Source organism: Solanum lycopersicum, chromosome 2 (genome assembly GCF_036512215.1).
Source record: "Solanum lycopersicum chromosome 2, SLM_r2.1".
NCBI classification, from domain to species: domain Eukaryota; kingdom Viridiplantae; phylum Streptophyta; class Magnoliopsida; order Solanales; family Solanaceae; genus Solanum; species Solanum lycopersicum.
The window spans coordinates 57,912,411-57,929,524 of NC_090801.1; the positions used below are offsets into that span (position 1 = coordinate 57,912,411).

Genomic DNA, 17,114 nt, shown 5'->3' on the forward strand with positions numbered 1-17,114 from the left:
CGAAAAGATATGCATTTGTAATTGTATATACAATTTTCTCTCGCTTTATACAAACACAAACACGACTTATACATTTGTGTTTGTATAAAGTGAGAGAGGCGAGTGAGCGTGCGAAATCTTGGAGACTGGCAAGCAAAATCTAGGAAAGGGGAGAGAGCGAACAAAAATATAAGTATGTATACAATTTTCTCTCACTTTATACAAACACAAAAGCATTTTATACATTTGTGTGTTTGTATAAGTGAGAGAGGCGAGTGAGTGAACGATATCAGGGAGAGTGGCGAGCGATATCTGTGAGAGGAGAACGAAAATATATGTATATATACAATTTTCTCTTGTTTTATACAAACGAAAACACATTTTATACATCTGTATAAAAGGCGAAAGAGGTGAGGGAGAGAACGAGAGTGGCGAGCGAGATTCAACTGAAGAGAGATGAAATAGCAATAATTTTCTATGGAGTAAATAATTTAAACTATATTTATAGCATTTAATTTGAATTAATAATTTGCTATTATATACAATTTTTTCTTTTTTTTTTATCATACAAATACTGGTGCATACAAATTTTATTTTATATGTTAGTTATTTTATTCTGAATTAAGAATCTATTAAAATTAATCATTCTATAATATAAAAATAGTATTTGCTATTTTTATTTATATATTTATTTTTTTTAAAGAGGTCGCTTACGAAATTACACCGATTATTATAACTACTACTCCAATATTAAAACGCGTATTCGGTACCAAACGGTGCCTGAGAGACCTAATTTGACCTGTTTCTAATCCTCGTCAATTCATTCTCAAGTGACTCATTAATAAACTTATTACGCTAAAAAATATATTTTTTAATATATCAGTCATGACTATCCCAATTATTTGTCATTTTGTTGGCAACCAGGCTAAAGTTACTCAGAATAAGATTATTGATATAGTAAATGATTAATTGCTCTAAATCTGTACTGAAAAATGTAAATATAATAACTTCAAATCCATTCTCAGCTTGTGTTACTTTAACAAAGATAATTAGTTAGTGTTAATCATGTGAAGCTAATAATAATCAAATTAAATCATAAGAGACATGAGTACTTGAATCTATTCAATTTTTTTATAAAATATTCTGCACACTCTTTTTTAACAAAGGAGTTTGCATCGTGATTTTTTCTTCGAATAGGATGTTAAATATATGGACAAAAATATTAACACGTTATAAAAGTCAAGCATATAATGACAATAATCATGCCACAATTTTTTGAGAGAAGACCTTGACTCTATCAAAGTCATATAATTTGAGTAGACAAGTAATAGGAGTAGTAAATTACAAACTCCATGTTTACGTTCATATTATATATACATATATAAAACTCCAAAAATGTTGAATTCAATGTCCCCCAGAAATATATGATGGACGAAAATCAATTTGGGACGTACATGCAGAGGTGAATGTAGAAATGTGAAATTTTTTGTTTTTACCAATTGCACAAGGAAACTTTTATATTTTTTTTTATGACTGTAGGGTTAATTATATATCATTTTTTCAAAATAAGAATATATATATACACATAATTTTTTCGAAAGTTAACGAATGCCCGTGCATGCAGCCGGATCCGCCCGTGCGTACATAACAACAAGTTTCAATGCGTACAATAAGGAGAAGCATACCCCGGGAAAAAAGTTTAGAAAATTAAATAATACTATTATTTTATCACATTTCCAATATTAATCATTTTCATAATTTGATCATATTAATAAAACAATATCTTATTGCGTTTCCTTGTTTGCCCCTCCAAATTTTCTCTTACGACTCCAATCAATGGAACATGCTCCAAACCATGATTTTACTTTGGTGAAGGTACGAGATAAGATAAGACATAGACACGCAATCAATTGAATTTAGTAATTTTAACTTATTTATTGTAAAAATAGATTTAAAAAAATTGTGATTAACCACCAAATTTTAATTACAACGAGTAAATATTGATTACAATTTCTATAAAATGTAATTATCTATGAACTAGATAAGAATGTTCTGTCATATTATTATTATTATTATTACTATTTCTGAGAGAATGATAATGTATAGCCAATATGATTTCACCTAACCTCGTGTGAAGCCAAACATAAATTTCCAAATGGAATGACAACTAAGAATTTTGAATTAAAATTCTAAAAATATATGTTATACCAACTATCTACCTGAAAGTGGATTCCCCATTTGGAGTCTCTATATTAAATTATATGCTACTTTTAATAAATTCAGGAGCATTGTTTATTGCTTCTAATTATCACAGTTTGTGCAAATACGACCCCTTTAACCTGGCTGCTTTCAATGGTCAATTTATTAGTAAACACTTTGTTTTTTCTTTAATTGTTTACAATTTTTTTTCATTTTATTTTTGTATAAGCAATAGATGATTCAATATGTAGTTTAATTGATGATATGAATTCTGTTGGTTTTGTATCTTAGGTTCGAAATTTTCTTCACTTTTTTTTTTTTTGGTTGAGTTTATTGTATGAAACTTATCTAGTGTGATTTACTTTACTTTCTGACTTGCGTGCTACTGTTCTTAAGTGAAATTTATCTTATGTACACTCAAAGAATAATAATGATAGATTTTCTTGTCGATTAAAATAAATATATTTTAGTTGTATACATTATATTGATATAATTTAACTTATAACATATGCTAATTTATTATTTGTATATGCTTATCAAATAATATCATAAAAGTTTGTCTGCAGCTATCTTTTGAGTGACTCGAGGTGCAAATGTTTTACACAATTCAAATTGATCCTATTTGACTAGTGGAGTTCCTAAAATGTGCTCACTCTGATTCATATTACATGGGTTTTTCGGTTTTTATATTAGTTTAAAATAAATAATCTTGTATAAATAATAAAAAAAGATGTTGTAATTTTTTATTCTAATTAATTTTACAGTTATTTAATACGTGGGCTTTGTCGTAACTAAAAAATTACATCAAAATAAATTACGTACTATGTAAAATAAAGAGCAATTTAATAAAAACACTAATATGAATCGAAGTAAATACTTGTTTTATTAAAATAATGAAAACTGTGAAGTAGTATCACTTTTGGCCCACCTTTTTACCTCTCCCTCATTTTTTGACTAATTTGTACCACCACAACCATTATTTTTTGGAAAAATATAGAATGTGAAAAAAGAAATAAAAATAAATATATATATATATATATATATATATTATATAATTTTTTCACCTTTTAAATTTTCAAAAATACCCATCTTCCACATTCACTTAAATAGTATCCCACTTTTGTTGATTCATAAATATTTAATTTCCTTTATTTTCTATATTTTGTTAGATGTTTGACTTACTTTATTTTATTAGTTTCTCTTTTTTGACTTGCAAATGATATTGGGGTTTGTTTTTTTGGTATTTGCAGTTGAACTGTTGAAGAAAGTTGGAGTTAGGTTTTCCATTTTGAGTTGCATCGACTCCTCAATCCTATGTGTGTTGCTATTTGGTTTGGTCAAATCAAGCTTTCACATAGCTTTTTTGATAGTCAATGTCATCATTCCCTAAGTATACATGTTCCAACGTATGCAACAATTGTGCTTATGCTAATTCCAACTAAACAAACTTGAAAGAAATAAAAAGAGATACAAGCCAATATTGTATTTGGGATGGGAAAGGAAGATGTCATAAAGTGTTTGATATATAAGGATTAATTCAGTGTGATCGTGTTGTTATTTGTTTTGTCATTTTACTCTTATATATTATTTAATTTTAATTTATCATTTATATGATACATTTTGTCAATAAATTTTTTGTGTGAGGTATATACATATCTTGATCACTTGTCTTTAAACTACTAGCTAGTTCTAAAAAGAAAAATATATTTATTTATTTGATTAATGGTTCATGACATGATTTAACATTTTAATCATGTTGGGTTTTAGTTATTGGACAGAAAGTCTACAAAGGTAGCTTTTTTTAAATGGTAGTTTTAAAATATTGCAAAGTCTTTTCATATTTTTAAATTATTTATCCACTCAAATTAATCACATAAATTAAGATGGAACTTCAAGTTTTTATTTATGACAAATTGTAGAAACGCACATATTTTGTTTCACTTATTTCCGTTATTCTCTATTATTTTTAAAAATTTCTATTTTTTTTTAAATTTAATGTATCCGAGCTACATATTAATGTATATGAGCCGATATTTAATGTATCCGAGCTACATATTGTGTAGCTGAGCTAACCTTTAATTTATCCAAGTTATATATTAATGTATCCGAAACAAATATTTAATAAATTCGAGCTATATATTAATGTATCCGAACTTCAATTATTGTATCCTTTTCTTTTTATAATTTTTAAAAAATTAATATAATTAGGAACTTATTAGGAATAAATTGCAATTTCATATTAAACTATGAGATTTTTATAATTACGCTTTATTTAAGCAAAAAGATATCATCTTTATTACTCATGACTTCAATTTAAGGTTAATGGGTGACCTTGTTAAGTTCTAACATATATTTGAGCTATCTTCAATAATAGCCCAGTAATGAATTATATTGGGCTTTTGTGATAATCATCCAAACTATTATTGGGCCATGGCCCAGTAAAGAATTTATTGGGCTTTCTTGTTAATCACCCAAAACTGTTATTGGGTCATGGACCAGTAGTGAATTATATTGGGCTTTCTGTCAATCATCCAAACTATTTGGGCCATGGACTTGAGTTTAACTGAGTATTTAGCCCATTTTCGCCTGTTAAAATTGGACTGATATGCAATCCAAATTGACCTACGAAAAATCTGGCCAAATATTTCAAAAAGACAACTTTTTTTATTTAATATGTTATGTGTAGCTATTATAGAGAGAAAAATAATTTTACTAAGTACTAAAATTTATTATATAAAAGAACAATCAAAGCAATAACAACTAACACCATATTTAGATAGATGGTTGTTACCTGTTGTATTGTATTGTACTGTCAGTTTAAATACAATGTTTGTTTTGATTGTTATTTAAGTTCTTTTGTATCGTATAGTATAAATCCACCGCGAGACAATGACGAAAAAACTCATTGAACAATTTGGTGTGTGATCGCATCGTTACCATAATATTTTCTTCTCATTTTATTTTTATTCATTACTTATTTAGTCATAGTTATTTTTCATCTCTTACCCTATATTTTCATGACCTATTATGTGTTTAACTTTTTGTGTAGGTTTATCATTCAAATTATGGATGTGTGACATTATCTAACGACAGAGAACGATACAAAATCTATCCAAACATTGCATTCATTAAAACAATATGGTACAACACAATAAAATATGATATGATGTATTATGAAACAATACGTAACAATATCCAAACAAAGTATTAATAAAAATCGGTGGATTATATTATAACGCTCAGTTAAAATAAATTAAACTTTTGAATGAATTATTTATTACGTAACTTAATCCATTTTGCCCGGTCTAAATCTGACATCTCCTTGTCTTAAGTATGTGTAGGCTTAGATTCTATTATTAGATCACCCATAACTCACAATCAATAAAGTAAATGGCCCAAAACATAAATAACTTTAATTTGAGGAGTATGCAGATCATAATGGTGTACGGTTAAATGAGAAGAAAAAAATCAATCTTTAGCCAAGTTTGTGCGTTTGCAAAATAAGTGTCTCATTAGGAAATTTAAGATGAAAATTAATATGTTTTTCAAATTATATACTTACACTTTATCTTTTTAATAGTTTCTTATTTTTTAAATAGGGACACTTTAATAAATTACACATTATATATGTATTAATTACTCAACGGTCTTTATTTAATTCTCTATATAATTAAATCCTCAAATTTTTCATTCTTTAATATATAGTTTTTTTTATGTATAATAAGGGATAGTATAACTTGTTCGTAAGCAACGGTGGGGGTGGTGCCGGGGATTAAGGCCGGAATGTGGACGGTGGTATTAATATAATTATATATATTGACCAACATTTATAATTAGCACGTATATATATACACATTAAAAATATACTCAAATTCATCAAAAAGATTCTCAATTTTATTTGCACTATTTTATGAATTTACTTTTTTTAATTGATAATATTTGGTTACTCCTAAGTTTACTTATTAGTAACCACACATTATTTTATTGATTAAAAATATAACCATAAAATAGTGCAAAATAAGACTTGAAGTATGACTCTAAAGCAGGATAAAAGAAATATTCCAATTAAAGATAATAATTGTTGACCAAAAAAAAAAAGAACTCTAAGTTCTGACTAAGTCTAGGAGGAAATCAAATTCTGCTAGTACATGAAAAATAACCTTGGTTGTTAAAAGAAAATCATTATAACACAGTTATTTAGACATGATTTACTTCAAACTTCAAAGCAGTTTTACTAAATTTACTATTAGATTAGGCGGAAAAAAAAATTAGAAGATTACCATAATGACGAAGTCAGAAATTTCGTTAAAAAAATATATATATATATATATTACCAATTGACCACCTGGCCTATATATGGCTACAATTAGTCTACTACGCTGTGAAACATGACATCTAGGAACTCGTTTAGTTTAAATATGTTTAGTGTCCTTCTCCGTCTAATAAATTTTAGGCAATATAAATTCAAAATATTCAAAGTTTTTAAATGTATATAAAAAACACCTTCTCTAGGCATAAATTCCTTTTAAGAAAAAAATATCTTTGGAAGCAACAGCGCAACATCTTTTGGCTACTTTTACGCGTTCATTTTACATGACAAACACAATTAGCTGTTTCTTATAATTTATACAATGGCTTTATGTAAACATGATCATTTGTCGTACAAAGTGTTTATAAGATCATTTTCACTAAATTAGACATTTGATTTTGTAACCCTTTACGTACTGTTTTTATAAGAGGATTTCATATATATTATTTTATACATAAAAAAAATTAAAATATTTTTTTCCCTTCAATTTAATTATAATTAAGTGGTTATAAAAGATCGTTTCTATGAAAACTTTGTTATCAATTATCATAAGAAATCAATTTAATACACAGCATGCGACACCTTTGCACGTAGGTGACCTAAAAAATTAAACCGACAATTGATAAATGAGATTACGCAAGACGTAGAAATTAATTAATTTGTTTCTACCGACATATTAACTTATATTTATTCTTGTCATTTTATATAATCAAGTCATGATAAGTATGAAAAATATTAATATATTATCGCTAAAAATTATTTTTACTATAGCAATTCTTAATATTTATATAAATTATATATAATTATCGTGAAATAATATGTTTCTAGTAAAAATGAAAAACGTTCTTTCTATACCTAACACCGTACCCTTTGTATTCGTTGAAAGTGTTGCAATAATAAAGTGTTTCCAAAGCGTACGTATCTATAAATCCCAAACCGACCATAAGTTGACTTTTCTACTTTAATTTAATTTAACTATCCATAAATTATAAGAAGTGTGCAATATATATACGTTGATGACTTTGGTTTCCTTAATATTTTAATTTTATTAAGACATTGAAGTCCATGATCAGTGATAAAAGTCCACCACGGGGAAAGTGAAATCTAAAGGGTTATAAAGAAAATTAGAAGTTTCGTTTTTCCTAATTAGGAGAAAGTGATAATATATTTTAATTAATTTCAATTTTTTAATAAATGCTTAAGATTATATGATTGATTATATATATATTCATAAGATTCAAAAAAAAGTTCAACTACTTAAACTTTGTATCAAGTTATTATAAAAAAACAAATTGATGAAATGAAATGAGTTTTAGTTTAATGATTTTTAGTTTTTGAGCTAAATCTTAATTTTCTCAAACTTAGCTATGGTTAGGCGCAAATTTTCAAATATTATTGGCAACTCATTTCTGGGTGAGTTTTCTGCGTTTGACCATAAATTTTGAAAGAAATATTTAACTATTTTTTTTAAAAAAGTATTTATATTCATATGTTTTAAAAATTATTAAAAATATCTATAAGTTTATACTGTCATTTTTATAACGAACATATTTCATTAAAAATAAATTGATGACAATCAACAACAATATGAGCAAATACAGTACAGTAACTGCAGACTCAAATGTGTCATTGATTTTGGATGAATAATAACCCATAAAACTAATTGTTTTTTTTTTTTGGCCATATAGATAGCAAAGAAGAATAGTTATTTGTTATTAATCAAATAATTTGTCCGATAAATATAAATTGGAATTAATAATTGATGGATAATTTGGTAACTTTTACATTTTAAGAGTTTCCGGATATCAAAATTTGACCGGAATTTTAGTTTTTTTCTAGCATTTAAAAACTTGAGATATTTGATAAATATATTTATTAAAAAATAATAAATTATATTCTTTCGTTCAGCTCATGATTATAAAAATTTTGACTAACATTTTAAGATGTAATATTTTATCATATTAATATATAAAAATTATAATTTATAGTATTTTTCATATAGTTATAGAATATTGAATTTTTTTTAAATATTAAATTAATATGATCTAATTTAATTTTGAAAATTCGTCAAATTAACTTTCGAAAAGCGTAACATTACAATCAATTCCGGAGGAAGGGAGTATGTCCAAACACCATTTTCTAATTCTTCCCCAACTGCATTTGGGACCAATTTAGTCCTTACTTCCAGCCGTTGAAGCTCAAATGTGCTATCATTATTAAAGGTCCTATTAAAGAAAAAAAAATAATGTTTTTCTTTTACGATCATTTTTGTAAATAAATCTAAAATAAATGACAGAAAAAAGAAGAAAATCTAATTATTCAGTAACCTTCATTATTACTCCTAATTTCTTTAATTAAAAAAAAAAACAGATATGTCCACATCTTTATTGCAAGTGTACATAGAAGTGCTTTTACTTATTACGCAATGAAACTTGTCATAGTTTTGTTATTAGTAGGAGAAAAGAAGCCATGTTTGATTGATTTAACATTAAGTATATATATATATATATATGCTTTTAATTATTTTTTTCAGATGATTTCTACACTATAAATAATTATTAAGTTTAGAGATAAAGTAAAGTCTACATCTTGATAATAACATTTTGCTTTTCCTTGAGATATTTATGTTTTCATACAAAACAAAAATAAAAAAAAAGAATGAGGACCAGAAAGTTAGCAAACATATCTTACCTAAAAAAAAAGTAGTGATAAGATGTCAAAAATTCAGGAAATAAATAGATGTAACACCAATTCAAAGATAAGATATTATGATATTGCAGTCTAAAATGATATTTTTAGTGTACGCTCATATTTGGCTTAGGTTGGTACATATTTAATTTTGAGCGTATCACTATAAGAGATGTATCGATAATTTTGGTAAATGTAGGTTGAAATCTCCTAAAATGAAAACAAAGCAATTGTAGATAATGTGTGTAATATCAATTTGACGATTACGAGATGATTGAAATCTTTTCAATTGGACGTAGCACAGTTAAAATGAATAATATAATATGCAAATTTCTATTTAATATAAATATTAAATAAAAATAATAATGGAAGATTGTATTTGTAATGTAAATGTGACAAATATAAACTCTCCATAGACAAACGCTAGTCTATTTAATTTTCTCACTCAATTTCAACAATAGCATGTTTCACTTAGACTTGAGAAAATGGATATACACAATCCACAAATCACGTTAATCATGAAAGGTATTTTCTTTTTAGTGTAAAATAGGTATTTTCTTTAGAGTAAAATAAAATCCAAGTATATAAAGTTTAAAATAATTAAATAGATGATCTGATAGAATTTTATTGAAATTGTTAAAAATGATTAGTATTTAAAGTTAAAAGGAGTTGACCACTTGAAGATTCACCTTATTGTTGAGGTTTTAATTTTTTTTAAAAAAATAATTCAAGAAAGAGAGTATTTAAATTAAAGTTTGATATCAAAACAATTAATTTTAAATCTTAAATACTAAAAGAGATTCTCCCTTCAAAAGAGAAGAGATGTGGGATTGTTTATATAAAAAAATAACTATCTTTCTTATATTTATGAGATGTAGAATTGTTTATATTCACAAGTATATTAACAGTAAAATGCATTATGTATATTTTATGGATTAATATATTTAACACACGAATTTAGTGACCGCAAGCTTTTTATTTGAGTATATTATAAATATATTATATTCATATATGTAATAAGTAATAAGTATATTATATTAGCACATATAACAATATCTCCGCATTTACTAAGTATATCTATATGATAAAATCCTAACTATTGTAATTTTTAAAAATATATATTACCGTTATTTCAGGTAAATATTAGGTGTTATATAGTTTGTTGTGTTACCTAATTTTTCCAAAATAAAATTTGAAAAAACTTTTGACCCAAAAAATAGGATATTCCATCCAGAAATTTCCTTCAAAGAAGAACACACACCATACATCTTCAAAACCAATTAAATTCATCCACGTAAAGAACAATCACATGTATATCACGTGACTCTAACATCAGTTTTTCTTTTATATTTATTTTTGTTTAAAAAAGAAAAGAAAAGAGAAACACACTAATATATAAAACCTTTTTATTTTAATCACATATAAAAGATAATACTCATTCCGTTAAAAAAAAGGATAATTTAACTAGAGCCACTACTGTACGAGGAGAGAAAGACTTTAGTCGATTTGATTTGAAACGAATTTAAAAAAAGAAAGAAGATTTTTTATTTTTGTGTTTCTAAATTAAAGTTATATCAAATATATCAAAGTGTCTTTTAATTTTATGATGTTAAACATGTCACATGAAAAGTTAAAGTTAAATTATTACAAAAAAGAAAAGGGTCATATTCTTTTTGATAAAAATTAAAAAGAAAATAGGAATATTCTTTTTGAAACGAAGAAAATAATAATGAAACAACCTAAACTTTGACAAATTAATTCCATTTTCTAATTATTGATAATATAAAAATATTTTTTATTTAATGAACTAAATTTATGTACATTTCAATTTGTTATATGGTATAACAAATATTTTTAAATTCTTGAAAAGAAATGGAACTAAGTATTATAACACTGCTAAACTTAATAGAAATTTAAAATGCGTTTTATTTATATTATAAAATTAAAATAATAATTTTAAAAATAAAACATTAAAGAATATTTCGGTATAAAACCCTTTTTAAATTTTAACAATTAACTTGGCTATTTTTCCAGCGGTGGATTCTCCCATAAAGTTATATAAAAAGAGTAATCCTGTTTATACGCATCACCCGCACCCTCCGTTAACCCTACACCACTCAAAAATAGATATATATATATAGATATAGAAGAGTATACGTATAGGATACAGCTCTGTACACAATCATTTTCCTTCAAACCTAAAAATAGCTCAATAACACATCAACATCTCCAACTACACGACAGCCCACCATTTCGATGGCAATTTCTCCTCAAAATAACCATTATTTAGGATGACTCTCAACTAATCTTATTGATCTTTTTTGGCCTTCCCTTTCCCCCTTTTTTCGCAAATCTTCAAACGACCCTTTCGATATTTTACCGCTTTTCTTTTTTGCAAAATTTTGAATTACTCATCTGGTATTTTGGCTTTTTGATCACAATTTGGAAACACCCATTTGATAAAGTTTGGTTCTTTTAGGAAATAATTCAACTATACGGTTAAAAGTTTGCTGAATCCATGGCCGGCATCGCTACCGCCGGCGACACCAGCACCAGTACCAGCAGCAACCTAGCGCCGACGAGGAGTTTGAGCAAGAAGGAAAATCAGGGGCTTCTGTTGGGCAGGTATGAGATTGGGAAATTACTAGGACATGGTACTTTTGCTAAGGTGTACCATGCTAGAAATGTGAAGACGAATGAGAGCGTAGCGATTAAGGTGATTGATAAAGAGAAGATCTTGAAAGTGGGTCTTATTGATCACATAAAACGTGAGATCTCAATTCTCAAGAGAGTTAGGCATCCAAATATAGTTGAATTATACGAAGTTATGGCTACCAAAGCCAAAATCTTCTTTGTCATGGAGTATGTCAAAGGCGGTGAGCTCTTCAATAAGGTTGCCAAAGGCAGGCTTAAGGAAGAAGTTGCTCGGAAATATTTCCAGCAGTTAATTTCTGCTGTCGCTTTTTGTCATGCCCGGGGTGTTTACCATAGGGACCTAAAGCCAGAAAATATACTGTTAGATGAAGATGGGAATGTCAAAGTTTCTGATTTTGGTCTTAGTGCCATTTCAGAGCAGATAAAGCAAGATGGGCTCTTCCATACTTTCTGTGGTACCCCGGCTTATGTGGCGCCGGAGGTGTTAGGAAGAAAGGGTTATGATGCAGCCAAAGTTGACATTTGGTCATGTGGGGTGATACTCTTTGTGCTAATGGCAGGGTATTTGCCATTTCATGATCAGAATATTATGGCTATGTACAAGAAGATTTATAGGGGTGAATTTAGATGTCCCAGGTGGTTTTCACCTGAATTAACTCGGTTTCTAAAGCGCCTTCTTGATATTAATCCCGAAACCAGGATTACTGTTCAGGAGATTATGAATAATAGGTGGTTCAAGAAGGGTTTTAAACATGTTAAATTTTATATTGAGGATGATAAGTTGTGTAGTATAAATGATGATGAGTATGGTGGGATTGATTATTCGTCTGATAGATCAGAGTCTGAGTCTGAAATAGAGATCAGAAGGAGGTCAGCTAGTTTACCTAGGCCAGCTAGCTTGAATGCATTTGATATTATTTCATTTTCCCGTGGCTTTGATTTGTCCGGTTTGTTTGAGGAGGGAGGAGATGGGGCAAGGTTTGTATCTGGGGCTCCTGTGCCCAAGATCATAAATAAGTTGGAGGAAATTGCTAAAGTTGTGAGCTTTGCAGTAAGGAAGAAGGATTGTAAAGTGAGTATGGAGGGGTCTAAGGAAGGTGCAAAGGGGCCGTTGACAGTTGCAGCTGAGATATTTGAGTTGACACCATCGTTGAGAGTTGTTGAAGTGAAGAAGAAAGGAGGAGATAGCTTGGAGTATGAGGAGTTTTACAACAGGGAATTGAAGCCAGGATTACAGAATTTAGCACATGAAGTTGGATACCCTGTTAATTCATCGTATTTGCCATCAGATACTGAATAAAGAGAGAGAAGGGGAAAGGGTAAGCTCTTTTCTCCTCCCTTTTTATATCGTAGGTGCATTTGAATAGGTAGCACTTTGTGTTCTTTGCACTTTTGCATCTGTTATTAGCTCATGTTCAAAGCTTGTCAGATCTTGTAATTTCGGTTCTTGTTATGGGATGTTATATAAAATTATCTAAAAAATGAACACATCAGTGTCTCGAAATCGGCTCGTTTCTCAATTTTCTTTTATTTTCTGTTTCTAGTAATATTCTAACTCTTAACCAAAAAATTGTGGCACGCTATTCCTATGAGCAAATGCTTGGCTGTAGTAGTCTGCAGCTTGTGGAAGTGCAATGTTATAGATTGAGCTTCTCAACTTCTCTGTAGGAACCACTGCATTACAAATTGAGCTTCTCAATCTTGTAAGGCCAGTTAATAAGGAGCAATTCTGCTAATAACATCTGCACAATAATTTTTTATTAACTACTCATGGAGTTGAGCCACGGTAAGTTTTGTGATGCTTGCATTAGGATAAGGCATAAGCTGCTTGCATTGTGGCCCTTCCTCAAACTTTATGTGAATGCAGGATGCTTTGTGCACTGGGCCGTTCTCAAAGGTTGTCCGATCCTTCCCCCCAGCACATATGGTCTTCACAATATAATGAGAAAATAAAGAGAGTTTAAATTTTTCTTTTCTTGTTTGGTTGTCGTGTCTGGATTGGTCTGATAGAAATGTGAATCATTCATGAACTGTAATCTGCTTTTTCATTGCCAAGTTGATCAAAGCCAGTAGAACCTTGATGATTGGAACTTGGATCAAGGCTCTTGTAGATTTTCTTGAGGATGTTACCTGCCAAGCTTAATCTGACAAACCTTACTGAATGATTTATGCTTGTCATTAACTGTTCTCTTATTTTGCCTGCTAGTTTTATTGGTCAATCTGTATTTTCACTTTGAGTTTGTTATTTGCATAAGTAGATCTTCTTCAATGAAAAAGGTAAAAGAAGAACCTTTTTTTCTATCGTTACAGAAGTACAAACTAGCTTGGCAATTAAATGGCTGTCTTTAACTTTGACGGGTTTAGGTACGTCTGAGGACAGGGGGCAACTAAGGGGAAAACATTTAAGTGAGGTTTGTTCAGATAGGTTTTATTTGTGTGAATGTTTTTGGTCATGGTAAAGACGATTGTTGTAGATTTATGAAAACCAGCTCTCTGATTACCCTTGGTCGGTGATGAAATTGGTATATGGTGCTTAAATATATTCCTCGATCTTTTTCATACATTGCAGCCTAGATTTTTTTACTTAGACATGAAGCGAAAGTTTTGCTTCTTTTAATATTTCACGTCGCCTTTTGCTTTTCCCCAATAGATGGGAAATGCTGAATGATGTCGGAGCAACATAGCTGAAAGCGAATAAACTCATAGGAGTATGCTTTCAATTTGACTAGCATGTTCCAACTTTTTGAGGCACCTTCTGGGTGATATGGTAATAAAAATTCATTTTACCTTAAAAAGAAAAAAAAAGTGGTTTTTGATGATCTCTCATTAGTGATAGTTCTACTGTTTCACCGATAGGGGATTGATTATATTTTGATGGGAATATGATGCAAGATCCTGGATCTAAGGGCATATCTTTGTCACTTCTTATGTTCGCTTCTTGCATATGCTGCATTCTGTTATGCTGTGTCATAGTGGTCTTCTGTTCCTTATTATTGTTAAAAATGAGCACCCTGATGGCTGTTTCAATGTTAGTGAAGGGCTTGTCCTTATTCGTTCTTTCCTTTTTTATATTCTTTTCTTGATACTACCATTTGAACATTGTTGACCAACCTTTCTCATATAAACTAATATTTTCTTCTTATTATGGCCAGTTCATTCATCACTATGATGCTGGTGTGATTAATTAAATATTTAGTATCACTATGATGCTGGTGTGATTAATTAAAAATTTAGTAGTGGTTGGTACTGAAAGGAGTAATTGCTCAATTTGTATTCTGCAACTGATTGCCTGAATTTGGTCACTTATGGATTCTTTATATAATCAGTAATTGACCTATTACCAATCAACTGATGACTCATCTATTTATGTACTACTTTGAATAAACACTTCCGCTTTGACGGTCTAATGTTTATGTTCTGCCTTAGTTAGCACACATTGGTTCCTAATTGCTAGACCTCTCTTTTATGTTTTTGTTTGATCTCTCTTTATGTTCTTTCGCGCCTTCACTTGTTGCTAGATCTGTGTGATTGCATTGGCCAACAGGTTATGATTTGGTATCGTATAATGGGATGCCAAATAAAACTAGTCTGGCATTCCCACTCTTCATTAATTATTCAGAAAATGCAGTTCAACAATACTTTTCTGTTTGTTCCCTGTCTGTTAGGTAACTGCGGACATCTTAGGGACCAGTTGGAGGCTTCTTGCACTCAAACGGAGATCTCCTGAATACCAAAAAGAAGGAACACATGCCAAGCTAGACTGATGGAGCTTCATGCTAGTGAACCTTGACATGAGTTGATGTTCGTAATCAAGATTTCACCACTTCAATTCTAGCCAGCGAGGAACATGGTTCGTAGTCTAATTGTATATTAGTAGCCCCGTCAACAAGGCCCCTCCAGTGCGGGTTAGTTGATGTAGTAGTACTTACTCAGAAATTTGAAAATGGCACAAGGAATTGTCATAGTCCAGTTTTAAAATATCAAAAATAAAAATAAAAATTGCAATAATGTATTTGGACCATAGAAAAAAGAATTAAGAATAAATCTGGACCACTGTGTAGTGAATGATTGAAATTTGAAAGCTTTGTTTGTTGTCGTTAGACGTGACACTAGCTGTTGCTATCAAACTTTTGTCCTCTTACCAAAATTCTGAGGCTTGTTGGATTAAAAGAATCTATATCTGGTCAATTTTATTTTATTTTGTGGGGGCTATTGGTATTTAGTTTTATTATATGCGAATCTTATGGAGCACCGTACAATTATTTACTAATTTAGAAATTGTAATAGGGAAAAATAGGATTACATACATGCATGTGAAAATGGTGGATAATCATTTACTCTAGGATCATTTGGTAGCTGATTTGGATATGAGTTATGCTTAGTAGTTATACGGATACTAAATCATGCACGAATAATAGTTATCACGTTCCGCATTACATTTTCTACAGTTCATATGCATATTACTACATTATTTTGTTTTCAGCATTAAAGATCACATAAATTACGTGAAAGTTCAAAACTGGAACAAAAAACCCGTAGTACTAATACAAATGCATTATTTTATACGAAAGGTTATTATAAAATAAAAAAGCATATATTAAAAATATATAAATGCTATAAGATCTAGAGACAAATGATCATATCGTATAAACTATTCCTACGCTATAATTAGCATGTGAATCAGACAACTCCGCTAGGAGTACGAGAAGAACAACATAGTTTGTCCTTTGGTTTATGTTATTATATGCATCGCCGTTTAATGGTTTTAACAAATAATTAATTTGTTTATTTTTTTACCGCAAGTATTTCGTCTCATCTTCTTGGAACACCCATAAGAAAAGATCAACATGACGATTAAATAAAATATCTCCAGTATGATCTATGCAAATCGTATCTCTTACCAACAAATCATTAGTGCGTTTATTTTTTAAATTTTATTTAATTGCCCAAAAGCATTTCTCAATATAATACTCTTATAGTGCTATTTGCTAGACTAATTTGATCGTGGGGAGTATTTGTTTTTGATTAATCTTACGTATTAGATACAAATTTAATTATCTTTGGTTCTTCAATAATCGGAAACAACTTTTTTTTTCTCTACGATATAATGATAAGATGTGTCGTCTCTAAATCTCATTTTGTGGTATTTTATTGAGTATGTTATTATTGTTTAATCTTTTTCTATCGTTTTTACTTCTTTATACCAAAATTTGTATTTACACAAGAATATACATTTTTTTGTTAGTTTATAGTTTATAGATCAAGTAAACACATAAGTTTAAGG

General features: G+C 29.1%; 1 protein-coding gene across 3 annotated transcripts; it reads left to right on the top strand.

The window, feature by feature from the left end:
- Positions 1–11,298: 11,298 nt before the first annotated feature.
- LOC101248263 (CBL-interacting serine/threonine-protein kinase 12-like) lies at positions 11,299–16,028 on the top strand. 3 transcript variants are annotated; one of them, XR_740058.4, is made up of 3 exons: positions 11,299–13,149; positions 13,499–13,616; positions 15,496–16,028. XR_740058.4 is itself a non-coding variant. In XM_004232996.5 (2 exons), exon 1 carries the CDS (start codon positions 11,694–11,696, stop codon positions 13,128–13,130), a length of 1,437 nt encoding a protein of 478 aa, XP_004233044.1. In that variant the 5' UTR covers positions 11,299–11,693; the 3' UTR covers positions 13,131–13,149; positions 15,496–16,028. The 3 variants fall into 3 exon arrangements, 1 of the variants encoding a protein (XP_004233044.1); XR_011214742.1 differs by having other exon boundaries at positions 13,698–15,570; XM_004232996.5 differs by lacking the exon at positions 13,499–13,616.
- The last annotated feature ends 1,086 nt before the right edge of the window (positions 16,029–17,114 follow it).